Source organism: Xiphophorus couchianus, chromosome 6 (genome assembly GCF_001444195.1).
Source record: "Xiphophorus couchianus chromosome 6, X_couchianus-1.0, whole genome shotgun sequence".
Lineage (NCBI taxonomy): Eukaryota > Metazoa > Chordata > Actinopteri > Cyprinodontiformes > Poeciliidae > Xiphophorus > Xiphophorus couchianus.
In genome coordinates this window covers 27,383,176-27,411,173 of record NC_040233.1, presented here as the reverse complement: position 1 = coordinate 27,411,173, position 27,998 = coordinate 27,383,176, and the positions used below count along the sequence as shown (strand labels likewise).

Here is a 27,998-nt window from a genome sequence, read left to right as displayed (position 1 = left end):
CCCAAAATGTTATCTTCGTTCAATGCAAGGCAGAAAACGGATCCAGCAGTCTCAGGTCTTGTTTTGAAACCTGGAGGTTCAGTGCCTCCAATCCCAGCTTACCAAGGTCCACATGTCTTATCTTTACACTCTGATAAAAAGCTACCTGCTAACACAAAGAATCCCTGTCTTTTAGGTAAGACTTACACCTGTCAAGTACTGTACAACTCAACTCTCCAGTCACTTTAATAATGTCATGGACAACAGTTTCATTTGCTGAACTGAGGTTCAACAATACCATCACTGTGGGTCTTTCACAGTTTGTATTTATGTGGATCTCATTAAACACTTTGACACGGGCTGTCTCAGTACCGTGGTGAGCACAGAAACTGAACTGAAAGATGTCAAACCATGTTTCTGTTGTTGATATCATGCATAGTGATGAAATCATTAACAATGACTAATTTTTCTCGAGAAGAAAGAATGAACAACCAAATCATGGGTCAGAATGCAGTGTCAGTCATATCTTTAACTTTTAAATATCAAATGATATTTTGCTGTTTATTTAATGTAGTCTGTGGGGTCGCATCTCAAATGGGCAAGACCGTCAGTGGGTCTGGTAAAAACAAACATTATTGAAAAACGTGTCTCTGTTTAACCACTTCCTCGCAGTTGCTCCAGTCTATCCACATTCTTCCTTTAGACTTGACGGTTGAAGGTGGGTGTTATCATTATGCAAATTAGTGTAAGACTTGAGAGTCTACATTCTTCTGAAGGAATAAATGCTCAGAGCACATTTTCTGGAAGTCAAACTCACACAGTCACTGTGACTGAGAGCAGAAATGGAGCAGAATAAGCTGGACCGAGAAACTTTCTCCTGTTCTATCTGTCTGGATCTACTGAAGGATCCGGTGACGATTCCCTGTGGACACAGCTACTGTATGAACTGTATTAAAAGACACTGGAATGTGGAGGATCAGAAGAGAATATATAGCTGCCCTCAGTGCAGGGAGACATTCACACCAAGGCCTGCTTTGAAGAAAAACATTGTGTTTGCAACTGTAGTGGAGGACCTGAAGAAGACCGGACCCCAAGCTACCCCTGCTGATCACCGCTGTGCTGGACCTAAAGATGTGGCCTGTGATTTCTGCACTGGAACAAAACTGAAAGCCATCAAGTCCTGTTTAGTCTGTCTGGCCTCTTACTGTGAGAAACACCTTCAGCCTCATTATGATGTGGCTCCTTTAAAGAAACACAAGCTGGTGGAGCCGTCCAAGAACCTCCAGGAGAACATCTGCTCTCGTCATAATGAGGTGAAGAAAATGTTCTGCCGCACTGATCAGAAGTGTATCTGTAGTTTGTGTTTAATAGAGGAACATAAAGGTCATGACACAGTGTCAGTTGCAGCAGAAAGGACTGAGAGGCAAAGAGAGCTGGAGGAGAAACAAAAGAAAATCCAACAAGTGCTCCAGGAAAAAGAGAAAGACATGAAGCTGCTTCAACAGGAGGTGGAGGCCATCAATCACTCTGCTGATAAAGCAGTGGAGGACAGTGAGAAGATCTTCACTGAGCTGATCTATCTCCTCCAGAAAAGAAGCTCTGATGTGAAGCAGCAGATCAGATCCCAGCAGGAAACTGAAGTGAGTCAAGTCAAAGATCTTCAGGAGAAGCTGGAGCAGGAGATCACTGAGCTGAAGAGGAAAGACGCTGAGCTGAAGCAGCTCTCAAAGATAGAGGATCACAATCGGTTTCTCAGCGGTTACAGTTCCGTTTCAGTATTTAGTGAGTCTACAAACTCATCCAGCATCAATATTCATCCTCTAAGATACTTTGAGGATGTCATAGCATCTGTGTCAGAGCTCCAAGTTGAACTACAGGACATTCTGAGAGACCCATGGAGAGGAAGCTCACTGAGTCTCACTGAGGTGGATGTTTCACTGTCAGAACGAGAACCAAAAAGCAGAGCTGGATTTTTAAGACTTTCATGTGACCTCACACTAAATCCAAACACTGCAAATTCGTGGCTGGCACTATCACAAGGGGACAGAAAGGTGAAAAGGATGGGTGAACCTCAGTTTCTTCCTAGTCACCCAGAAAGATTCACTCAATGGCGACAAGTCCTGAGTAGAGAAAGTCTGACTGGATGTTGTTACTGGGAGGTGGAGAGGAAAGGGAGAATTTATGTAGCAGTCGCTTACAACAGTATGATCAGAGCAGGAAGAAGTAATAAAAGTTTATTTGGAGCTAATGACAAATCATGGGCATTAGATTGTTGTTTACACAATTTTAAATTTGGTCACAACAACATTTGGAAATCCATCTCAGGTCCTCGTTCCTCCAGACTCGGAGTGTTCCTGGATCACAGAGCAGGTATTCTGTCCTTCTACAGTGTCTCTGACACCATGACTCTGATCCACAGAGTCCAGACCACATTCACTGAGCCGCTACATGCTGGGCTCTGGATTGGTTTTGCATGTTATGCAGAGCTCTGTGAACCCAAATAGACAGAATCCAAAAAATTCTGTGAGTTTCAAGCAGATTTTTAATTCTCTAACAGATTTTCTTGATTGTTTTTGTTTTGTGTCTAAACTAATCAGACATCAATAGTCAGAGATTATCAGGACTTGTGTGTCTTCAAACCTGATGTCTTTGAATTTGGTTCTGTTGAATTTGTTATTTTTTCTACATACATCTCTAAAACAGCTGATTAACACAAGACTATTTGCTATCTTTCACTCCTTGTTGCTTTTAGTGGCAAAAACTGTGAACTCAGTAATAAAATGACAAATTATTCCTCTGATTGAAAAAGTGAAAAATGTTTTTAGATTAAGATTTTGTTTTGATATATTTTGTTGAGTCCTGACAGACATGAGACAATATAGTCTCTGGGGATCTAAGCTGATTTCATGTCTTGTTGATTTTTTAAAGGAGAAACTTCAGGGGGGGGGGAAACTGTCACATGTCTTCACTGGTTAGCTCTGTTAGTGATGGGATGCTGCCCCCTACAGGACGATTGCGGTTTTACATGGCATTGAATCTAGGGTTGTTTAATATTGATTTATTATTATTAGTTATAGGGAAGGAATATGTGTTTTAATCACTGTAAATACAATTCCGAATTAGTTATTTCTGTGGTTGTGTTTTGTGTCTATAAATATAAAGTCAAATTTAAAAGTTGTTTTTTATTTGGATTGATAATAAAATCTTCAACAGCCATCTGTCTTTGTCATAAAAAAGAACATCAAGTCAGTATTGCAAGGAAATACAAAAAAATGTTCCAACATGAGGAATTGTGATGAAGCAGTTATATGGATTTATATCAAATATCAAAAAATATATAAAGACAAAATCAAACATAAAACAAAGATATAAAGTGCAATAAAATAGCTTCAGCAGAGCTGATAGGCACTATAAAGAAACTTATAAGAAATTATCAATAGCTCTGGTTGACAAAGCTTCATTGTAAAAATACAGTAACATGGTTTGCCATAATACAGCATAATGTTTTAAATAGTAAAATTAAGTCTGACCATTTTGAATTAATTGTCTATATACCAAATTATTAATAAAAACATTTCTCAGAGGGAGAACATTTGCAGTCTTACATATAGAGTAAAGAAGAGGTCTAAACACAAATCCAGAAATTATTTTTCACTCATTACAAAGTGGCATTATCATTTCTACCAAAATAAAACAACGTAAATTAAAATTTGCCTTTCTGTGTCTGTTCTAAGATATGTGCAATGTGAATAATATTTTAATGTAGCTTTAAAGCTAGGTAAATGTAGTACAGTTGTAGAAACATTAGTTCAAAAACAAGTGACAGATATCCTTGAAGAATTAAAGGTGGAAATAAACACTGACTCACGTCCCCACAAGTATTATTAGAATGTAACACATATGAGGATAGTAAGACTCAGAAACAAGCACTGAAACAGCTGGAAATAACTTACTGTAGAAACTATTCTTGGTTAATATCTGCTCCATTAATCAATTTTTTTTATTTTTTATTTATTTATTTATTTATTTTATTTTATTTTTTTACCACGTTGCGGTTCCACTCCAGTCCAGCAGGGGTGGTGAATGGACCAATCAGCTACTTTGTCTCATTTCCGGCGGAAGTAAAACAAAAAGGCTTCAGCAGCAACTTGTGTGGACTCGACTGGAAAACGGTTGTGCTGTGTCTCAGCTGAATATTTAATTAACCATGTCTTCAGTTAAGCATCTGAGAGAGTTTATCAGAGAGCGACTAACTGCTGCTGCTGAAGAAATCTTCACCGAGGTTGAGAAAACCATCGTCCGCTATGAGGAAGACATCAAACTGCTGGAAACCTACTGGAAACCTCAGATAAAACTCACCAGAGTCGGTAAGAAGTAACAGAAGCCGGCTAGACCAGGCTCCGAATATCATAGAGAAAGTAATAAAATAATAATGAATGTTGTTTTTTCCCCTGTTACCATGGTAGCTGTTAGCACCGTCCAGCTGCTAGCTTTAGCACATGCCAAAGTTTGTATTCAGTTCAGCAGCTTTACTAAAAACAAATTTCACTTCAATCACGTTCCAATTGATCCTAGTTATCAAATAGTCTCAGTTAATTATTAAAATTGGATGAAAAAGTTTATATCAATGTAAACCCAGCAGATTGCATCGAGTCGTTAACTTGCAGGGAAAATTAAATAAGTACATTTTTAGGCCCGAGCAGCGAAGCGCTACGAAGGCCTATTGTTTCTTAATCTTATTATGGTTCCACCAGATGAATTAGGGTTGGGGAGAGGGGCTTCATCATATTCAAAAACTCATCAAACTTGGCGGACGCGTCAACTCTCCGTGAAAATTACGTATTTTAAGGTCGTTAGAAGAAACGGCTCGACAGCGCCACCGGTCAACTTTCAAAATATCCTCCGCATTGACCTTAGTTTATCATAGAGACATGAAATTTGGTACACTTGTAGAGCTCCCCAAGACGCATCGAAGATACAAATAATTTCATAGTGCAAGTCAAACAGGAAGTCGGCCATTTTAGATTGACTCCATTTTGGCCATTTGCAGCCTCTTCATTTGATCAAACTCCTCCTAGGGATTTTGATCGATCAACTTCAAACTTGGGCAGATTGTTCATTAGACATGTCCGATTAAAAGTTACAAAAACGGTGAGTTTTTGTGCATGCTAAAGGCATTGCCATGGGTCAAAGTTCGCCTATTCGCCACGAAACTGTTATATCTTCTACACAGAAAGTCACAGAGGCACCAAACTGTCAGTGACTGATCATCATCACCCCAACGGTGCTTGCAGCTTTAATTTACACTTGTAGTCAAACTCGTATTATTTTAGGAGTCAAAATGGCAAACTCATTTGATATTAAGTAAACATTCATATTTTTGAAAACTCATAAAATGCACTTTTTAATTTGATTAAGAAATGTCTTATTGATCCCAAGAAGAAATTATATGTTGTTGTAACAACTGCTATAGCCTCTAACTGAAGACACTGCTATTGTACTTCAGTCTCATGAAATGCATGCTCAAGACTGTCCCTGATACTCTTGATTATATAAAATACTTCTTTACACCATCATCTCCAGTGGTTCCGCAATAGTCCCGAAAACAGAGACAGCCATCTTTAAGAAAGAGAGATAAAAGAAAAAAAGCAGTATTCTATCTTTTTAGGAAATTTGTTGTAAATCACAAGTGTTTTCTTTTCCTTTGCTTCCAGTTTTCATTCTAAAACAATCCAGGTCATTGTTGAGTAATCTTAAGTCTTATTACCTTTGACCAGAGCATAGTAAGTACTGTAAAGGAGCAGAATATCCCTTTAGTCAAACACCAGATCAGTTGCTAACTTCAGCATCGTTCAGGATTCCAACACATGAAACAAAACCATTCAGTGCCTTAGCGCAGAATTAAATTTCTTTGAACCAGGGATGCCAAAATTCCAGTCCTTCAGGGTTTATCACCTGGACTCTGAACTAATGTTTACCATCACATCCTGCTGCCTCTGAGTCTGAGCGTGTGATGGACAATCACATGCTCAGATAATAACCTGTCACAAAACTTTTGAAGTGGACACGCTAGACCAGGGGTCTCAAACTTCAGTCCTCGAGGGTCGCAGTCCTGCAACTTTTAGATGTGCCTCTGCTGCACCACCTGAATAGAATAATTAAGTCATTAAGGCTCTGGAGAACTGATCTACACAAGGAGGAGGTAATTAAGCCATTTCATTCCAGTGTTTTGTACCTGTGGCACATCTAAAAACTGCAGGACTGCGGCCCTCGAGGACTGGAGTATGAGACCCCTGCGCTAGACACTATAGATGTTACTATGGTAACCAGTGAAGCAGACACCTATTGAGTGCGTAGGAGACTCCATAGGTCCAGACACTGTTCAGTCGATGATGCTGAAATCTACATTTCAGATTTTGCTCCATGAATGTTTCGCCAAACATTCTTAACTATCCAGATCTTTACTTCAAAGCAAATCTGTCTCTTTGTTCCTACAGACCAGCCACAGCAACATGTCTGCAACAAAGAGGAAGTTCAGACTGACCCACAGTTTTGTAACCAGGAGCACCGAAGTCTGTTACATATCTGCTGGAATCCCCACATGAAGCTTAACAGAATCATTATATGAAGCTCTGCGCTTTCCGGGAAACTGGTTCATCACTGATGAACCAAAATCAATGCTGGATCTCTGAGAAAGATCCTTGTTATTCCAACTGAACTGGATCTGGTTTGAGATGCAGAGCAGACCAGAACCAGAAGTGATCTGGAAGGTTGATACAACAACAACATATCTTTAATGTATTTTGGTGCTAAGACATTCAGTGATTTATAAACTAAAACAGTGTTTTAAAGTATATTCTCTGAGGTACATGGATCCAGTGGAAGGACTTTACAACCAATGTGATGTGCTCTATCATCTTGGCTTTGCTGAGAACCCAAGCAGCAGCATTCTGAATCAACTGCAGCTGTTTAATACATTTTTTTAGGCAGACCTGTGGAGACACTGTTGCAGTAATCAACAAGTTTCTCTAGACCTTGCTGGGACATTAGTCCTTTAATCCTGGAAATGTTCTACAGGTGATAGAAGGTCGATTTTATAACTGTCTTTACGTGACTCTGACAATTCAGGCCTGAGTCCGTCACTACACCCATATAGACAGTGTTGTGAGATTTATTTGACTTTCTCACAATCCAGGATCATCAGGACAAATCAGGCTGGTGCATGAGACGGTCATCAATTTAATTATATTAATGATGTCTTCATTTGCCCCCACAGACCTCCAAAATCCACATTTCTCCATTGAGGAGAAAACTTCTGCCATTCAACAGGTCTATATCCATGGGATGATGTCCAGTCATGACCAGGAGGAAGCAGGACTTCAGTGGACTGAAGAGGAACAGATGGAACCAGAACCTCCACTGATTAAACAAGAAGAACAGGACACAGAGCCTCCACTGATAGAAGATCATTGGAAAATAGAACCTAAAGGGACTAGAGAGGAGGAACCAGAACATCCATTTATTTATGAGGAAAATGAGGAACCAGATTATTCGCTCCTTAAACAAGAACAGCAGGAACCAGAACATTTACCAATTGGACAGGAGAAGAAGGACCTCTGCAGCAGTCAGGAGGGAGAGCAACTTGTCCAGAAGCAGATTGTTGCTTGTATGGATACTTCTAATTATCAGGAGGGTGATTTGAGTAGAGGACCAAAAACTGACTGCATCTCTAATGTAATTGAGAGCAAAGATCAGGACGGAAGCAGCTTCACTGTTTCTGAGAGTCAGCCTCATACTGACACAAAGAAAAGGTCTTTCAAATGTGATGTTTGTGGGAAATGTTTTGAAAATCAGCTTAACTTTAAAACACATTGCAGAACCCATATAACTGAAAGGCCTTTTTCATGTGAAATATGCAGTAAATGCTTCTCTCATGTTGGTAATTTAAATGTCCATAAGAGAGTTCATACAGGCGAGAAACCCTTTTCATGCCAAGTGTGTAAAAAAACATTCTCTCAAGTTTGTAATTTAAAAGTCCACATGAGAATTCATACAGGTGAGAAACCTTTTTCATGCCAAGTATGCAGAAAAAAATTCACTCAGATTAGTATTTTAAAACGGCACAAGAACATTCATACAGGTGTGAAACCCTTTTCATGCCAGTCATGCAGAAAAAAATTCACTCAATTTTGCAGTTTAAAGGTCCACATGAGAATTCATACAGGTGAGAAACCATTTTCATGCCAAGTATGTGGAAAAAAATTCACTCAACTTAGTTCTTTGAATACACACAAGAAAGTTCACACAGGTGAGAGGCCCTTTTCTTGTGAAACATGTGGAAAAAGCTTCTCTCAAACTAGTAGTTTAAATGTTCACAAGAGAATTCATACACGTTAAGGAGCCATTTGCAAAATCTGTGGAAAAGTTTACCCTCAAATTCATTACTTAAATATACACACGAGAAGCCACACAGGGAGGGCATTTTTAATGTGGAATGGGTCTGTAACAATTCATCATATGACTCGAGGACCTTGGTCCAACTTGGTCCAAACTGTGTCACCAGCAGGACAAGAAAAGAATAACAGTGTTGGAATGGCCTAGTCCAGGGATCTCCTTCCCTAGTCCTCAATGTCTACTGTCCTGCAAGGTTTAGATGCATCCCTGCTCCAACACAGATTAATCAAATGATCGAATTCGTCTTCACCATGCTGTCAACTAAAGAGCCATTCATCAGGTGTGTTGGAGCAGGGATGCATCTAAAACCTGCAGGGCAATAGATCTTCAGGACTTGGGTTGGAGATTCCAGGCCTAGTCAAAGGCAAGACCGAAATCCAGAGAGCTGTGCAGAAAAAGATTTTTGTAAACATGAGAAAAATTACAATAAATTACTCTGTATGCAGCTTCCTTTGACTCTTATGTTTTTAGAAAAAGCTGATGATATATATATGTATATAGCATGTTCTCCCTGTGCATGGTGGGTTCCCTCCAGGTACTCCGGCTTCCTCCCACAGTCCAAAAACATGACTGTCAGGTTAATTGGTTTCTCCAAATTCTCCCTAGGTGTGTGTGTGTGTGTGCATGGTTTTTTCCTGTCTCTGTGTTGCCCTGCGACCTGTCCAACGAGGGTCATTTTTGCCACCAAAACAGATATATAGATATATTATTATCAAATAAAAGTGCAGTTGCTGTAGGTAAACTGCCTTTATTTCCTCCCTCACAGTCACTGGCTCTGCTGCATCAGTGCATCCAGGCTACCTGTTGCACATTTGAATACTGTTTTTTTTTTTTTAGAATGAATCTTCTCCAATTCTTTTGTCCAAATCTGGTCCAATTCCAGGTTGACCCCGCCTTTCGCCTGAAACGTTCGCTGGAGATAGGCACCAGCACCTCCCGACCCCACTAGGGACGTGTGTTAGAAAATGGATGGATGCATGGAGATATATGTATATAGAAAGAGAGAATGTAAAAAAAACATATTTTTATAAGTCAAATGCTCCCCTTTTAAGTCATCCACATACTTAATTTGTTTTTATTTTGTTTTGTTTTTTGTAACCCTGAATAACAGCACATATAAATGTTTGCATAGCAACAGGGGATTATCTAGGGAGAGCATAAATGAAAAATAATAATGAGATGACAGTCTCAGAAGTTTTGCAAAAACAAAGCAACAGTACATAATGTGGCATATTTGTTAGGGATCCTTGTGCAAATATAATTTATAGTCAGCAGATCTTCCACAATTCCAAGTTTTTGATTAGTTGAAAGTCTGTTTTGGGTTTTTTGTTGTTGTTGTTTTTCTTGTAATTTAGCTTAAACGATTCTCCAAATTGTCCAGTTCTTAAAGATACAGTGTTTTCAGCAAAGTTGAGCTGACTGTCCAGGAATGACACAAGGAATTTAAAATTTGCCACAGTTTCAACAGGTTGGCCATCAAGTGAAACTGGAATCACTTTCAGGTCTTGTTTATGTCATGTCGAGGTGGGGCTGCCCGCTTCACTGTGCCACTGGATCAGAGACTTCCTCACCAACAGGCCTCAGGTGGTGAGAATAAGTAGCTCAACATCGTCCCCACTGGTCCTCAACACAGGCACGCCGCAGGGCTGTGTGCTCAGCCCAGCTCTCTTCACCCTGTTTACACACGACTGCGTGGCCATCCACCCCACCAACACAGTCGTGAAGTACGCGGACGACACAACAGTAGTGGGTCTCATTTCAGACAACAACGAGACCCACTACAGAGAGGAGATTCTGCAGCTCACTCAGTGGTGTTCAGCCAACAACTTGGTGCTGAACACAGGGAAGACCAAGGAGGTCATTGTGGACTACAGAAGGTCCAGGAGGTCGGCTCACACTCCCCTTCTCATAGATGGAGAAGTGGTGGAACGTGTGGACAACATCAAGTTCCTGGGCCTCCACATCACGTCTGACTTCTCCTGGAACACAAACACCTCCCACCTGGTGAAGAAAGCACAACAAAGGCTCTTCTTCCTCAGGAAACTGAGACGGGCTGGACTTTCCTCACGGCTGCTCGTGAACTTTTACAGGGCGATGATCGAGAGCATCCTCTGCCTCAACATGACTGTGTGGTATGGTAGCTGCACAGCACTGGAGAGGAAACAACTGACACGGGTGGTGAGAACAGCACAAGGCATTGTGGGATGCCCCCTCCCAGACCTGGACTCCATTTACACAGACCGGGTCAAGAAGAGAGCTGGATCCATAGCCATGGATTCCAGCCACCCGGGCCACAGACTGTTTGTGCCGCTGCCATCAGGCAAGCGGTACAGGAATATACGGACTACAACAAATAGACTGAGAAACAGTTTCTTCCCCACAGCCGTCAGAGCCATTACTCCCTGCCGCCCCCCCCCCCCTCCCACACATATCATAACCTTGCAGTCACACATACATATCCCCCACCCCCACACAGCCATATTGTTCTGCACTTTGCACTGTCACATTATCTGTACTTTGCCATAATTGGACCTGCTGCTACTTCTTTGGTGTGGTTGAGTGCCTTTAGTTCCTTTAGTTAATTTAGTTGTATATATTGTTATTATTATTGTTGTGTGTTTGCTTATTTATACTGTATATATTTGACCTTTTGCACGGGAGCTGCAATGGAAATTTCGTTGAATTCTGTTCAATGACAATAAATGCTATCTATCTATCTATCTATCTATCTATCTATCTATCTATCTATCTATCTATCTATCTATCTATCTATCTATCTATCTATCTATCTATCTATCTATCTATCTATCTATCTATCTATCTATCTATCTATCTATCTATCCATCCATCCATCCATCCATCCATTGTCTGTTCACCCTTGTCCCTAATGGGGTCGGGAGGGTTGCTGGCGCCCACCTCCAGCCACGTTCCAGGCGGGAGGCGGGGTACGCCCTGGACAGGTCGCCAGTCTGTCGCAGGGCTATCTATCTATCTATCTATCTTTAATTAGCTCTACATCCTTAAGAAAATGAAAAAAATATGGTGTTTTATAAGATAATTTATCTTTTACGGTGCCAGAAATCCCGAAATTAATAGTAAATAATAAAGACTTTGTGGTATTCTGATTTAGTAATGTAATTAGATTAGTTGTGTTGTTCCAAATAAGGTATGAGACTGACAGTGGTCCTTCCCCGCCCCTTTCTGTTTGCTGCAGCGAGGTCCTTCTCTGCCAATCTGCGGTTCCACTCCAGTCCAGCAGGGGCGGAAATGGACCAATCAACTGCTTTGTCTCAACATGACACCAAGCGGAAGTTAAACAAAAAATGGCCTCAGCAGTTTGTGTGGGCTGAGTTGGAAGATGGTTGTGTTATCGTATTTAAACTGAATATTTCAGCAACCATGTCTTCAGCTCAGCATCTCAGAGATTTTATCAGAGAGAGACTAACTGCTGCTGCTCAAGAAATCTTCACCGAGGTTGAAAAAACCATCATTTGCTACGAGGAAGAGCTCGATGCTCAGCGCAGGATGATGGGGATCAACTGGAAACCAGAAATTAAGCTACACAGAGTCGGTTCGGAGCTGCAGAGACAAAGTTCTGGTAGGTCTGGATAAAGGTGCTGATGTTTTCACTGAAGACAGCAGAGATCCGTCAGCGGCGATAGTTGCTGCAGCTCCAGCTGCTGCTAAACGGGGCTGAACATTTTTTAGCTGCTGGCTTTGATGCTACGAAGTTTTATAGTGTTGCAACTCAGATTAAAGTGTTGCAGAACAAGTCAAACTCACCACGAACTGTCCCCCTGTATGAAATGATAACTGGAGTTAACTAATGTGAAAATCATGCATAAATGCATGATTCTCCTTTAAGCGTGTAACAGAGATCTCACCATCTCCGTTCAATTCATTGTCTGTCTAAGTTCAGAGGTAGCAGCAGTGGGTAACTTCACTGAAACACCAGGTTTGAGCTTCCACAGTGGCTGTAGTTCCCATGTGGTCCGAGCAAAACTCAACAATTGTGAAGTAGATAGAAACTTGCAATGGGCTGTAGATATGGGCAAATTTGGGGAATATATGTCCTCAAATTAAATTTGGTGTGAATTTGTGCTGCTGCAGCAAAAAATATGAATTTAACTTAAATCTCTTGATCGTCTTTACCAGGGCTGCCAATGTGTGGATGACACTTTACACTGCAAACGTTACCGTCTCTTCAATTAAGCATTACAAAATAAGTTAAGATGCAAAAAGTGGTGCTTACAGTCCAGGATCATCAGGAACAGCCAGGTAGATGCATGAGACCGTGACCAATTCAGTTAGCTTAATGATCACTTCCTTTGTCTCCACAGACCTCCAGAAGCCACATGTCTCCAAAGAGGAAACGTTTGCCATCCAGCAGGTCTGTCATCAAGGGAGGAAGACCAGTCACAACGAGGAGGAAGTAGGACATCAGTGGACTGAAAAAGTACAGATGGAACCAGAACTTCCACTGGAAGAAGGAAAAAAAGAACCAGAACCACCACTGATCAACAAAGAAAAGGACAAAACAGATACTTCTGCACTTCCCTGTGAAAAACCAGAACTAGAACATTTACCATGTAGACATAACCAGATGGACGTCTACGGTAGTCAGGAGAGAGAGCCGCTTGTCCAGAAGCAGATTGTTGCTTCGATGGAGACTTCTACTCTTCAGGCAGATGGTTTGACTGAAGAGGAACCAAGAACCGAGCAGCTTTCCCTTCATATCTCTCCTGTAGTCGAGAGCAAAGATCAAGAAGAAAGCAGCTACACTGTGTCTGAGAGTCAGTCTCATACTGACACAAAGAAAAGTTCTTTCAAATGTGATATTTGTGGGAGAAGTCTTAAAAATCAGTGCAACCTGGTTAAGCATTACAGAACCCACAAAGGTGAGAGGCGTTTTTCTTGTGAAACATGTGGAAAATTGTTCTTAAAGAAAGCAACTTTGACTGTTCATATGAGAATACACACAGGTGAGAGACCTTTTTCATGTGAAACATGCGGTAAATGCTTCTCTCAAATTGGTCATTTAAATGTGCACAAAAAACTTCATACTGGCGAAAGACCCTTTACATGCAAAACATGTGGGAAAAGTTTTTCTCTAAATTGTAATTTAAATGTACACAAAAAATATCATACAGGCGAGAGGTGTTTTTCATGTCAAATGTGTGGAAAAAGTTTCTCTATAATTCAACATTTAAATGCACACCAGAGAGCCCATACAGGTGAGAAGCCCTTTTTATGCCAATTATGTGGGAAAAGTTTCTCTCATGTTGTTAATTTAAATTTCCACAAGAAGATACACACAGGTGAGAAGTTTTATTCATGTCAAAAATGTGGAAAACGTTTCTCCCTGATTCATTATTTAAATGTACATCAGAGAACACACTCGGGTGAGAAACCGTTTTTATGCAAATCATGCGGAAAATGTTTCTCTCAAATTAGTCATTTAAATCTTCACATGAAAACTCACACAGGTGAAAAACCTTTTTCTTGTGAAACATGTGGAAAATGTTTTGTAAATGTTTCAAATTTGAATGTTCATAGAAGAACTCACACAGGCGAGAGGCCTTTTCCTTGTCAAACATGTGGAAAAAGTTTCTCTCACATTAGTAATTTAAATCTCCACAAGAAAACTCATACAGGTGAGAGGCCTTTTTCATGTGAAATATGTGGAAAAGCTTTCATTAATCCTGGAAAACTGAATCTCCACAAAAAACAAACACACAAATATGGGAAGTAGTCATTTCACTTGGATTCACTAATATTCAAACTTTTCTTTGTTGTTCTTGCAAAAATACATTAGAATTCACAAATTCTGTTTAGGCATGCTTTCAAATGAAGATGAGATGTTGGGTTTATCAGAAATTTTTAACCAGATCTTAGGAAACTGCTGTGTGTGAGCAGCAGCAGCAGCTTGAACTTATTTTGCAGCTAGTTTGGAGTCTTTTATTCATTTTTTTAGAGCATATAAAATGTTCTACAGAAAATGCTTGTAAGGAAGCTTAAATAGATTTAAAACTACTTGGCCATTTGCAAAACGGCTAATCCAGAAACACAATTTATTTTCCTTTCTACTGATATGTTGTACCCCCAATATTAGAGGTTAGGAAAAACTTTTAATGTTTGCTTTTGTGGTTGTTCTGAAACTGTTTATCAGAACAACCAAGAAACGGTTTCTGTTGTTCCGGGACAGTTACTAGTACTACTACTATATACTTTGGTGATCAAACATCAAAGTATATTTGGTGTTTGAAATGTTAAAATAGGCAGTTTTAAGTATTTTGAGAGTCTAAAGTATTTGTGGATTTAAGCAATTCGTGAACTGGTCAGGATGTCCAGAGATTTGTGCTAAATATTTTTTTTAGTCTAAAGCAGGGTTCAAAAGAAGACTGCATAATGTTATAGCATCATTGCACTATAACAATGATGATGTTGAAGCTTTTCTACCTTCTGTTGATCTCTGAAAATTGTACTAATTTATTTGAAATGGGCTTCATGTTATTTTTTTGTGTGTGTTTTAAATGCATCGAAGTCCCTGGTTTCAGTTTCGAGGTTTGTAACACCATACTGATGGTTGTTGACATGTTTCATGTTTATAGTTTGTTCGTTTTACTTCTCAGTGCTTCTCTTCACAATGCTTCACTTAATTTCACACATGATACATTCATTTTGGGATTTTTATGGTGAAAATCAAAATGTTGGAGTAGTTTAGCACTTCATTTTGTAAAAAAGAAATGAAATAGACATGAAATAAATGTTTAAAATACACGAAGACAGTTTGCTTTCATTCTAAATGTTTTCAGATAGCAAAGTTTCCAGTGAGCATTAGGTTTATAGAAAAAGCTGTTTTAGGTTTTGGTGTTTGAGATGAGTAGCCAGCTCCATTGTGACTCACTTCAGAGGCCCCAGATTGATGGAAAATCAGGGTTCAGTTGCTTCAGATTGTCTGCAGATGAACACTGTCTCAATATTGTCTCTATGGATGCAGGCTGTAACTATGCTTAATTATGTTAACGTGGGGAGTAGGTGTGTGGTGGCTGGTTAACCTCTGCTCTCTGGAAACCTTTTATTATTAATATCTTTAAAATTATAGTGGCAAAAACGAACATTTTATATGCACAAATGTAGCACAAACAAATTTCTATTTGTTCTACACAAATTTTGTTTCCACATTAGAATGTAACACATATGAGGATTGTGGGAAAACACATTTTAAAGAAGCAAATATTCTTGGTTAACGTCTGTTCCATTAATGACAGTTTGTTTTTGCTGCCAAGCTGCTGTTCCAGTCCAAACCTGCAGAGGGCGGAAGTGGGACAATCAGCTTGTTTCTCTCATTGTGACCTCAAGCTGAAGTAAAACAAAAAGGCAGCAGCTTGTATTGTCTTAGCAGAAGGACGATTGTGTTGTATCTCATCTGAATATTTCAGCAACCATGTCTTCAGCTCAGCATCTCAGAGTTTATCAGAGAGAGACTAACTGCTGCTGCTCAAGAAATCTTCACCGAGGTTGAAAAAACCATCATTTGCTACGAGGAAGAGCTCGATGCTCAGCGCAGGATGATGACTGGAAACCACAAATAAAGCTCCACAGAATCGGGTCGGAGCTGCAGAAACAAAGTTCTGGTAGGTCTGGATAAAGGTTCTGATGCGTTCACTGCAGACCGAGATCCGTTAGCGGCGATATTTCTGTAGCCTCTGTTTTTAGCTGCTAGCTCCGATGCTACAAAGATTGATAGCTTTTAGCTCAAGCTAAAATGTTGCAGCACAAACAGAAAATGTGTTAGTCTCTGAAAAACCAGATGGAGTTCATTTATATCCACGGATTAAACATATCAATGCTACCAATGGTCTTAGTAGTGTTTTCAGACAAACGTTCATTTATCATCAAAATTTAAACTCAGTGTAAATTGCATTGGCATGTATGTATAGTAAAATATGTGCAGTGTGAGTCTTACTGCCTTTGTTCATTATGTATGTGTTTCAGAGAAAGTATGTGTAATATAGGGGTGTGTGGCCAGCTGTACCTTCAAAAATGTATACTGGCCACTGCTTTAAAGAGACGACAGCTGCTACCTGGCTGCAGTCACATGTGCAGCTTTTTGATTCACATTAATTTTTCTGTTGTGGACACGTGACAGTTGCTGGGAGGACAGTTTTTCATGAGGTTCCTGGAGGTCCTGGACCTCCAGACTGATGAATGAAACAGTCATCAATTTAATTATATTAATGATATCTCCCATTGTCCCCACAGACTTCCAAAAGTCACAAATCTCCATTTAGGAGGAAATGTCTGCCATCCCCCAGGTATGTCACCACAGGAGGAGATCCAGTCAACAGGAGGAAGCAGAACCTAAACAGATTAAAGAGGAAGAAGTCGACCCGGAACAATTGCAGGTTAAACCATCAGAACCAGGGCATCCATGTAATACTGAGAAAGAGGAGGAATCAGGTCTTCCACTTATTGAACAATGGGAATATTCTGAATGGATTAAAAAAGAAGAGGATAACACAGAATCTCCACTAATAAATGAAGGAAATGAGGAACCAGATCCTTCAGTGGTTCGACATGAACAGCAACCACCAGAACATTTACCAACTGGACAGGACCAGAAAGACCTCTGCAGAAATCAGGAGGGAGAGCAGCTTGTCCAGAAGCAGTTTGGTGCTTTGATTGAGACTTCTACTCTTCAGGAAGGTAATTTGATTAGAGAACCAAAACTTGAGGAGTTTTCCTTTGATATATCTAATGTAATTGAGAGCAAAGATCAGGCAGGAAGCAGCTCTTCTGTATCATGCAGTCAGTCTCATATTGACACAAAGAAAAGGTCTTTCAAATGTGACATTTGTGGAAGATGGTATAAAAATCAGGATAACTTAAATAACCATTACAGAACCCACACTGGTGAATGGCCTTTTTCATGTGATTCGTGTGGAGAAGGTTTCCCTAAAATTAGTGCTTTAAAACGACACAAGAAAATTCATACAGGTGAGAAGCCTTTTTCGTGTCAGTCATGTGGAAAAAGTTTCACTCGAATTGGTGATTTAAATGTCCACGAGAGAACTCATACAGGTGAGAAGCCTTTTTCATGCCAGTCTTGTGGAAAATGTTTCTCTCGAATTGGTGATTTAAATGTCCACGAGAGAACTCACACAGGTGAGAAGCCTTTTTCATGCCAGTCGTGTGGAAAATGTTTCTCTCGAATTGGTAATTTAAATGTCCACAAGAGAACTCATACAGATGAGAAGCCTTTTCCTTGTCAAACATGTGGAAAAAGTTTCTCTCACATGTGTAGTTTAACCATTCATAAGAGAATTCATACAGGTGAGAAGCCTTTCTCTTGTCAAACTTGCGGACAGAGTTTCTTTCAAATTAGTAGTTTAATCAGTCACAAGAGAAATCATACAGGTGAGAGACCTTTTTTATGTAAAGCATGTGGAAAAACTTTCTCTCGAATTGATCATTTAAATGTACACTCGAAAATTCACACAGGTGAGAGATCTTTTTCTTGCAACATATGTGGAAAATGTTTTAAAACAAGTTCAAATTTGAATGATCACAGAAAAATTCACACAGGTGAGAAACCTTTTACATGTGAAACATGTGGAAAAAGCTTCATTAATGTATGGAAATTGAATTTACACATTAAACAAAAACACTTGACTGTCACATAGATTAACTATTATAAATACTTTAACTTTTCCTGGTAGTAGTTATCTTTGCAAAGTATATTAGAAAAAGAAAATTGACTAAACCAGGTTATAGGAAACCTCTCCAAGTCTGTAAATAGCAGTAACTTGGACCTCATGGACAAACACCTTTTTCATACTGTGGTTGACTGATTCACCCCTGCTATTAGGGATACGAGCATATCTACAATATAAAAATGCAGCTTAGGGAGCTGAGTTTGGCGTCAAGTTTGGAAATAAAATGTCATAACTGTGTAGATGCCTTATAGATGTAGTTCAGCTTGGTGATGGAGGACTGATGATGTGGGCTTGTTTTAAACACATTAGTTCAATATGAAGTCTTCTTTGTATTAAACTCTTCTAGAAAAAAAATCGGTCCATCTTTTGCTCATATCTGTAAACTGAACTTCAATACATTTTACATTTTATTTTATGTATGTGTATTTTAAATGGATCAAAGTTTCTGCTTTTAATTTGGATGTTTATAAGAGACGATTGATTGATTGATTGATAGATTACTTTATTTTCCCAAAGGGATAATTTCTTTCATGTCATTACATTTTCCAAGTTGAATTAATAGATGTGTCACAAAAAGTACATCATCACAAACATACACAGCAACAAACATTTTCCCACCATTACCCTCACACAGTCAGACACAAACAGATATAATATGAATAGCATGCATTCCTCCTCCCCCCTGTTCACCTCATTAGACATAGCAAGAAACATCACTTCACTGAAAACACTAGAAAATGGATGATTGTCACAGACGTTTGCTTTGTGCAATGTGCAACTTTTCTTAAAGGGACAGTACTATGTAATATAGACGTTTTGAGTTTTACATCATGTTATATTGTTATTCACTTATCAAAGATGTACCTGGAGTTTTATCTTGATTCTTTCTTGCATGTTTGAGAAATCCTTTAGTCTCCATGGCAGTTATTCAGCTATGCAAAACACCTGGGTGGACCTAGCTCCGCCTTCGAGGCGCAGCACTACCACGACTCTTTAACTGAACTCCTTTAGACTAGCCAGCAGCAATTAGCAAACATCTGGTGGAACTGCACAGCTACTTAGCTCATTGTACAAGCTACTTCTCAGTAAAGCCTATAGAGGAGCCATGTTGTGATGACTTCCTGAAGGCAGAAAGAACAGGAGTTTTTAAAGAGACAGACGCATAATTTCAAGGCTTTAAATTAGGAAGTCAAATTTCTTTTAAGTTATGTTTGATATGTAGTATTTCTGTAACAAATTAAGGTAACATAGTTATTTGATTATGCTTGTAAAATGGCACTATGTGGCTAAGCAACATATAATACTGCCCTTTGAAAGTGGGGTTTTTCCCAGCCTGCAGTTCTCTATCCTCTGCCAAATAGGAGTAAAGCAGTGGTGTCCAAAATCAGTCCTCAAGGCCTGGGATCCTGCATGTTGGTTAAACACAAGCAAGCAGGGGCCTGCTAATGATGGCTTATTGACATGCTGAGAAGGTGTCCGTTATCCTGCAATAGCTAGCCCCGCCCACTTCATCACAACCCTCCGGGGCTGACTACTGACCAGTTCTCTGTCTAACAGGTCCGGAAAATCTCTAAGACCTGGGTATTACCCTAAATGAGACCTATAAGAGATAATCTATTCAAACTGGTGTCGAAACTAGAATTAAAACATGCAGGATGCCAGCCCTCAAGGACCGACTTTGGACACCCCTGCCTTTTACAGGAAGGTTGGATTGTTGCATGACTTTGAGTACAGATATTATTTATTATTGCTTTATTACTATTGGTAATGTAGAATAAATCTTTGTTTAATCACTGTAAATAAAATTCTCATTGTATTATTTCTGTATTTGTGTGCTGTATGTCCTATAAATATAAAATAAATCTACATGGATCCAAACTTCCATAAGCTCCGAACATTTTGTATTGCTGTTCAGCTCTAACTCTTCATGTCTCAACCTAAACTGTTTCTGTAAAGGCCCTGAACCCACATAGACCACTAAATGTTGTAAAGACCAAATAAGAGCAAGGGTCTCTTTTTCAATAACTGAGTAATTCAGCTGATGTCTATTAAATTTCTTAGAAAAGAAATCTTTTAATTGAAAAACCACCCATTTCATAAAGGACTCCCCCCTGTACCAACATGACTGGCATCAATTACATAAATAAAATAAAAAATAAAAATCATTTGGCTGCATTCACTGGAGCTATGCATCTGCCAGAAGGTCAAACAATGTCGTTCCAGGAGAGAAGACCAGGTACCTGAATACACAACAATGTCCTCCAAATACACAGCACAACCCTCTAAATGCCCAACAACTTTATTTGTCAAAAGTTCCCAGCCCATTCCTCAACTGGAAACTGGAATGAATATGAATTATGTATGAGTATGAATTCAAACCATGGGGTGTAAAGAAGACAGATTTTTTGTGTCTTTTTAGATAAAGGGACCTGCCAATCAGGTAGGTCTATCTTACTGATGAATTTAGCATTTCCAGTTTGGTCAATACAGTCATCCATAAGAGGCAGAGGGTATGAACCACGTTTAGTTATGTTATTGACCTTTCTGAAATCAGAACAAAACCAAAACGTTTTGTCTGATTTTGGAACCAATAAACAAGATTTGTTTTCTGGTTCAAATTTGCAAGAGATGGGTTTAAACATGTTGTGACTGGGAAACAGATAAGTTACATTCTTTTTGTTTCATGGGGAAATAAAATCGGTTTATTGTTCAAGGAAATAAAACTCATTCTGTTACTGATAGCAGCTGTGTCTGAAGTCTGAGATAAACTACACGACATGCAGAGAGGAACATGGACAAAACGTCCACTGATGGCACTTAGATGGATGTTTTACTGTCAGCACCAGAACCAAATAGCAGAGCTGGATTCTTAAAATGTTTGTGTGAAATCACATGCAAGCCAAGAGTTACATCCATCCATCCATTTTCTACCACCCATGTCCCTAATGGGGTCAGGAGGGTGCTGGTTCCTATCTCCAGCGAACGTTTTGGGCGAGAGGCGGGGTACACCATGGACAGGTCGCCAGTCCGTCGCAGAACCCAAAAGTTGCATGACTTTGGTTAATTTTCCAAAGTCAAGTTCAACATGTTGAAAATCAAGCTGGCTTAAACTGGTTGCTGTGACATTATAGGAAGGAGGTGAGAATGTTTTACAGCTACTTACAGGCTTTTTTAGAAATGTTCACAGCAAACACTGACAAAAAACCGCTTATGCTGAATAATAAGATGTTGCAAATAAATTGCATTAAAAACAATAAACAACAACAAAAAAATATGAATTGTACCTTAGCTGCAAAAGTGAAAAGAACAGTGAGACAAAACATTATCCTGGACTTCTTGGGCAGCAGCAGAGCAGAACTGTGGTCTCCTGTCACTCCGGTCCGAAAAGTTGCACTTGACTTATTTTCTGAACAATGACCAACTTCATTTTCAGCAGCCTGGGAGAAAATGGTTTTAAGTTTGGTCACAACAACATCTGGACCACCCTCTCAGGTCCAGTTTCCTCCAGAGTCGGAGTGTACCTGGATCACAGAGAGTATTTTCTGTCATTCTACAGCGTTTCTAAAACCATGACTCTCCTCCAGAGTCCAGACCAGATTCACTCAGACGGTACTGGCTGGACTTTGGTTCAGTTTATATTTAGTGCAAGCAACCCAAAGAAACAAAATCCACTGTGAGTTGTTTCTTTTTCAGTGTGTGATTTTATGTATAAATGGGTGAATCACTGAATGTAGTGTGAAGTGCTTTGTGCTCCGCTGGATTAGATAAGCGTTATTCAAGTACAAGCTATTCCTGAGAATACAAGCTACTTCTTAAAAAAGCATGTACTTGCAATTCTCAGCTGCTCCTGAGAATTGTATTCTATTTTTAGAAATAGGTGGGGAAAAAAATAATTAAAAGATGCACATTCTATCAGCTAAAATTAGTTTTGGCATGAAAGTCTGTCTTTTAATGAAGGAGGAACTTAAATTCCTGACATTGCTATCCCTGCTATCCCAGCCAGATTAAGAGAGAAACCTCAGCATAAAATAACTGCAAGCAGAGCCTAATCACATATTTTTCTCATAAACTGTAGTGGTCCAAACCTAAAGAATTTAAGATTTAAACTCAAAGTAAAAAAGCTAACATCTTTGGAAAACAATAAATGTAAAGTAGCTTTTAGAATATGTTAGATAATCTTAGCCTCTCAAAATAAATACAATGACAAGTTTCTGTTTTAATTAGCTTCTTCTTTCTTCCCCTGAATGCAGCAGATCCAGTCTGTCAAAAAAGTTGTTTCCTTGTTCTTTCATGTTCAGATTGGCAGATCAGAGGCTGCTATAAACAAACATTTTGTGACTGGGAGAACAAACCAGTTCTATCAAAAAGATCAGTTAAGGACATAAAACTCACACTGGCAGCAGCTATATCAGAGATAAACTGTAGGACATCTTGGGAGACATGTGGACAAAAACCTCAGTGAAACTCACTGAGGTGGATGTCTTGAAGGTCAGAATGGACAGAGATAACACTTATTGTATTCTCCTCTGAGTTTGTTGGAGTGAGGAAAAAGCACAATCAATGAAAGAAATCATCAACCAATTTATTCCAATAAATGCAACAATATATCTTTGGAGATCACACTTACACAGAGAAACACCATCTCAGCTCGGCTGCAAAGTGATCTGATCAAACGGGGACGTCACCCTTTAATATATTGTTTCCCGCACCCCCAGCTGTATAACAGAAAGGTTCTCAAAGATGCTCTCTGTGCCTAATATGGAGTTGTTTATCCTATCTTACAGACTCCAGTTGGTGGAGGACAGGAAGCACTGTGAACAGTGAGACCTCAAGTTAACCTTTAACCTGCACACCCTATATATAAAATCAATAAAATTATAGAATTAATACACAATTATTTCCCCTTTTGATCTCTGCTAAGAGATCACCTCAACCTGATGTGAATAAAGTGTCAAATGGATCAAACACCTTTGAAATCACAAAGCCAAATTTTGTTTACAGTTATTGCTGACAATAAGCCAAACCCTGCAGTCCATTTCCATTGGAGAAAGTCCACCGTTTCACCTCCTCCCTCCAGCACTGTCTGTTGTTGACTTCTTTCTTCAATGTCTAGGGTAAATAACTTTGTACTTGTATAGCACCTTATCAAGTCACACTACAGTGATTCACCCATTCCTGCACACAAGCTGATGTTGGCTGGCAGATTCTGTCAGATTATCCTCTCTGACAGAAGTGAGGCCGCCATGCATCCCCACCAGCAGGCAGTAACACAATGACAGAGGCGGGTGGAGTGGGGATCAAACCAGCAACCCAACATGGTTGCCACTAGGATAGACTGCCCTGACACCTCTACACCACAAGAGGGGATTATTCTAAAGTACAAGTCTGGTGCTGTTAATTCTGCACCAGTTGGTTCAGAACTGTGGACCTGGAGCTTCTCCTGGACCTCAGTTAGTGGACGCTGTGGTTCCACTGCTGCACGCTGACTTCAAGGAGCCTGTTATTTGTTGGCCACTTGTCTTGAGAACGCTGCAACCAAGGTTTGAAGTTCACTAAAAAATGCTTTGTGAGTCAAGCCCTGGTAGTTTCGTCAAGGGCCCTGGAAAAAGCCTCCTGGTTTGGAGCTTGTGAGGAGTAAAACCAGTGGTCTGGTTAACAGAACACCTAGCAGACATCAGAGCGACCTTGGTTGAAACGCGTCAACCAAGGTCTGTGCACATATTTTTGCCAATCTGGTTTTTATGGTTTGATTCATTCTCTCCACTTTTTTACGTGACTGGAGATGGTAGACTGTACCAAATGCATGCTTAAACATTGTTTAAACCTGCTGCAAATCCTGATTTTGCAATGAGATCTGTCTCATTGTCAGATCTCACCTTTTCAGGAAAATTGTGTCTTGAAATATAATAGCTAATGAGATATTTGATCACTGACTTACTGTCCTCTCTTTTGGTAGGCCAACCCTCATGCCATCCAGAGTAATCATGTGAACGTTTTAGTGCCTTTTGAGGTACTACACATCAGCACATACCTGCATCCTCTCACCTGCACTACCATGTCTGTGAAATCAATAATAATCTCCTTTCCTGGTTTTGTCTCCAAAGGTTGATGTGGGTTGATGGCTGGTGTATTTGCCAACTTCTTTGCAGAGAAAATGTTAAAAATTTGAAGGTTAATGCTAAATCCAATACCAATGCTATGCCCAGACATAACAAATGCAGAAAAAATATCATACCCACAGCTTTCCTTAAGAAAGTACCGCCTGTCATTGAAAATTATCTGATTCTCTCATTTTCTCATCAGCTGTTTTCCCCCAGGCTTTAAAAACAGCAGTTATCAAATCACTGATAAAAAAGAATAATCTGGACAAATCACTACTGCAGAATCACAGGCTGATCTCCAACCTTCCATTCGTCAGTAAAATTATTGAAAAAGCTGTTTCAACAGTTAAATTGCTTCCATATGGTTGCCAACTGCTTCCATTATGTCCCTTTTAATCCTGTCTCTTCCTCGTGTTACACTGCTGTCTATTTTCCCTGGATTTCTGGGGGAGTTTTGTTCTCCTCTGGCTCCCTGTGCTCCAATGGTTTTTTTGTAAGTTTTTGTTCTTATTTCTTCATTAAATCTTCAAATCAGTTTGTCACCCCAGTTTCTCTGCATTTGGATCTTCTTCCATCTGCATTGATTATGACAGTATCAGTCATATTTTTAACTGATAAATATCAAATAACCTTTAGCTAAATATGATGCTATCTGTGGGGGTAGCATCATATTTAGCATCGAGATTATATCTCGAGAATAAACAAAGCTCTGAGCTGGTCTGGAAATGGAAAACATTATTTGAAACACAAATTTTTCCCTCGTTAATCACCTCTTCTCAGCAGCTCCAGTCTGTCTAAATCCTTCCTGCAAAACCAAAGGTTGGATGGGCGTTACCACCCTGTAAATAAGTGTAAGACCTGCAAGACTACATTCTTCTGAACAAACAACAGCTCACAACACTTTTTCTCAAAGGCAGAATCACACAGTCTCTGTAACTGAGAAGAGAAATGGAGGAGAATCCGCTGAATCAAGAAACCCTATCCTGTTCCATCTGTCTGGATCTACTGAAGAGTCCAGCAACTATTCCCTGTGGACACAGTTACTGTATGAACTGCATTAAAACCCACTGGGATAAAGAGGATCAAAAAGGAATCTACAGCTGCCCTCAGTGCAGGGAGACATTCATACCGAGGCCTGTTTTGAAGAAAAACACCGTCTTTGCAGCATTAGTGGATCAGATGAAGACTGGACTCCAAGCTACTGCTGCTGATCACTGCTATGCTGGACCTGAAGATGTGGCCTGTGATTTCTGTACTGGAAGAAAACTGAAAGCCATCAAGTCCTGTTTAGTCTGTCTGGCCTCTTACTGTGAGAAACACCTTCAGCCTCATTATGATTCATCTGCATTTAAGAAACACAAGCTGGTGGAGCCGTCCAAGAACCTCCAGGAGAACATCTGCTCTCGTCATAATGAGGTGAAGAAAATGTTCTGCCGCACTGATCAGAAGTGTATCTGTAGTTTGTGTTTAATAGAGGAACATAAAGGTCATGACACAGTGTCAGTTGCAGCAGAAAGGACTGAGAGGCAAAGAGAGCTGGAGGAGAAACAAAAGAAAATCCAACAAGTGCTCCAGGAAAAAGAGAAAGACATGAAGCTGCTTCAACAGGAGGTGGAGGCCATCAATCACTCTGCTGATAAAACAGTGGAGGACAGTGAGAAGATCTTCACTGAGCTGATCCATCTCCTCCAGAAAAGAAGCTCTGATGTGAAGCAGCAGATCAGATCCCAGCAGGAAACTGAAGTGAGTCGAGTCAAAGATGTTCAGGAGAAGCTGGAGCAGGAGATCACTGAGCTGAAGAGGAAAGACGCTGAGCTGGAGCAGCTCTCACACACAGAGGATCACAACCAGTTTCTCCTCAACTATCCCTCACTGCCAGCACTCAGTGAGTCTACACACTCATCCAGCATCAAGGTTCGTCGTCTGAGACACTTTGAGGACGTGGCAGCAGCTGTGTCAGAGCTCAGAGCTGAACTACAGGACGTCCTGAGAGAAACGTGGAAACAAAGCTCACTGACACTCACTGAGGTGGATGTTCTACTGTCAGAATCAGAACCAGTTAGCAGAGATGGATACTTAAAATATTTGTGTGAAATCACTCTGGATCCAAACACAGCTCACAAATGGCTGGTGTTGTCAAGGGAAAATAGGAAGGTGACAAGAAAGGCTCAACATCAGTCTTATTCTAGTCACCCAGAAAGATTCACTCACTGGCGCCAAGTTCTGAGTAAAGAGAGTTTCACTGGACGTTGTTACTGGGAGGTGGAGAAAAGAGGGAGAGTTTATGTAGCAGTCGCATACAAGAATATCAGCAGAGCAGGAAGTGGGAATGAAAGCTTATTTGGAGGTAATGACAAATCTTGGGCTTTAGATTGTCACCAAACCCATTATAAATTTGGTCACAACAACATTTGGACCTCCATTTCAAGTCCAGTTTCCTCCAGAGTGGGAGTGTACCTGGACCACAGAGCAGGTATTCTGTCCTTCTACAGCATCTCTGGATCCATGACTCTGATCCACAGAGTCCAGACCACATTCACTCAGCCGCTACATGCAGGAATTTGGGTTGGGTTTGCATGCCATGCAGAGTTCTGTGAACCCAAATAGACAGAACCCACTTAAGGTTCTGTGGGTTTGATGCAGAATCTTAATCCTGCAACAGATTTGTTCTTGATTGTTGTTATTTTGTTTCTAAACTGCATATAAATCAATAGGTAGAGATTGTAAGCACTGGTTTTTCTTAAAGTCCGATTTTCTTTAAAACAGCTGATCAGCACAAGAATATTTACTGTTTCCACTTTCAGGCTTTGAACTCAGAAATAAAACGACATACTACTCCTCAAGTTGAAAAAGTGAAATCAGTGCATTGATAATGTTATTGTTTTAACTCATTTACCAATGAATATGACCAATTATAATATTACTAATTACCAACAAATTGATAATATATTAATTTACCAATTAAATTAATATTTATTAATGACACAACATATACTGTCTTATGTGGACTTAAGCTGGTTACATGTTTTGTTAATTCTTAGGCGGAAAACATTCAGAATAAAACTGTCATGTCAAATCTTCACTGTTAAGCTGTGTTGGTGATGGGATGCTGCCCCCTACAGGAATGTTTCGTTCTTACATGACAATGGGTCCAGGAAATGTTTATTATTGTTTCATTAATATATAGAAAATGAATCTGTGTAAATCAAAATATTATTTGATCATTTCTATATTTGTGTGTTTTGTATAAAAATTAAAAATAAATAAAGCTTTGATTTATACATGAACACTTCCAGAATATTTTATATAGGAAATATATCAACAAAACCACATGATCCAGTTTCTCCATAGAGTTCTGATCGACTCTCCTGCTCAGAGTTAAATCATCATAAAACCAACAGTAAGAAACCATCAACGTCCACACAATATTCAAAAAGCGTTTTGTGACAAATTAGGGGGTTATAATTTAAGAGGAAAAGGAAATTTTAAAAAAGAAATAATGTATTAAAACACCCAGAAAGAGTTTTTGTACATCAGTGTGTGGAGTAGATTTATGGAATGTATTAAATTATAAATTTAAGTTGAAAAGCAGTTCAAAAATGAGCTTATGGGGAAATATGTTGTATAGGATGGGTGTCTCAAAGACCAAACATACTATTGTTGATATTAAAAATGCATAATTTTACATTTGAGGTTGAGAATGTGAGGTTAGCATGTCATTCAACATGGGACGAATTTAAGAGTT

The 27,998-nt window shown here is 39.6% G+C and overlaps 5 protein-coding genes across 8 annotated transcripts; all 5 read left to right on the top strand.

Moving 5' to 3' along the window:
- Positions 1-784: 784 nt before the first annotated feature.
- LOC114146278 (tripartite motif-containing protein 16-like) lies at positions 785-3,149 on the top strand. Of its 2 annotated transcripts, XM_028020224.1 has the most exons (2): positions 785-1,281; positions 1,363-3,149. In XM_028020224.1, exons 1-2 carry the CDS (start codon positions 822-824, stop codon positions 2,481-2,483), a joined length of 1,581 nt encoding a protein of 526 aa, XP_027876025.1. In that variant the 5' UTR covers positions 785-821; the 3' UTR covers positions 2,484-3,149. The 2 variants fall into 2 exon arrangements, with proteins under 2 accessions (XP_027876025.1, XP_027876024.1); XM_028020223.1 differs by having other exon boundaries at positions 785-3,149.
- Positions 3,150-4,078: 929 nt separating this feature from the next.
- LOC114146298 (zinc finger protein 664-like) lies at positions 4,079-8,883 on the top strand. Its single transcript, XM_028020255.1, has 2 exons — positions 4,079-4,346; positions 7,256-8,883. The coding sequence occupies exons 1-2, from the start codon at positions 4,187-4,189 to the stop codon at positions 8,374-8,376; spliced, it is 1,281 nt and encodes a 426-aa protein (XP_027876056.1). The 5' UTR covers positions 4,079-4,186; the 3' UTR covers positions 8,377-8,883.
- A 2,917-nt stretch (positions 8,884-11,800) lies between these two features.
- On the top strand, positions 11,801-15,213 carry LOC114146267 (zinc finger protein OZF-like). Its single transcript, XM_028020204.1, has 2 exons — positions 11,801-12,031; positions 12,774-15,213. The coding sequence occupies exons 1-2, from the start codon at positions 11,833-11,835 to the stop codon at positions 14,183-14,185; spliced, it is 1,611 nt and encodes a 536-aa protein (XP_027876005.1). The 5' UTR covers positions 11,801-11,832; the 3' UTR covers positions 14,186-15,213.
- On the top strand, positions 11,893-19,971 carry LOC114146290 (gastrula zinc finger protein XlCGF28.1-like). 3 transcript variants are annotated; one of them, XR_003595871.1, is made up of 3 exons: positions 11,893-12,031; positions 16,699-19,624; positions 19,762-19,971. XR_003595871.1 is itself a non-coding variant. In XM_028020240.1 (2 exons), the coding sequence occupies exon 2, from the start codon at positions 16,734-16,736 to the stop codon at positions 18,117-18,119; it is 1,386 nt and encodes a 461-aa protein (XP_027876041.1). In that variant the 5' UTR covers positions 15,748-16,070; positions 16,699-16,733; the 3' UTR covers positions 18,120-19,626. The 3 variants fall into 3 exon arrangements, 1 of the variants encoding a protein (XP_027876041.1); XR_003595870.1 differs by lacking the exon at positions 11,893-12,031 and adding an exon at positions 15,748-16,070; XM_028020240.1 differs by lacking the exons at positions 11,893-12,031; positions 19,762-19,971 and adding an exon at positions 15,748-16,070 and having other exon boundaries at positions 16,699-19,626.
- Positions 19,972-25,150: 5,179 nt separating this feature from the next.
- LOC114146279 (tripartite motif-containing protein 16-like) lies at positions 25,151-27,502 on the top strand. The gene has a single exon (XM_028020225.1). It carries the CDS (start codon positions 25,202-25,204, stop codon positions 26,858-26,860), a length of 1,659 nt encoding a protein of 552 aa, XP_027876026.1. The 5' UTR covers positions 25,151-25,201; the 3' UTR covers positions 26,861-27,502.
- The last annotated feature ends 496 nt before the right edge of the window (positions 27,503-27,998 follow it).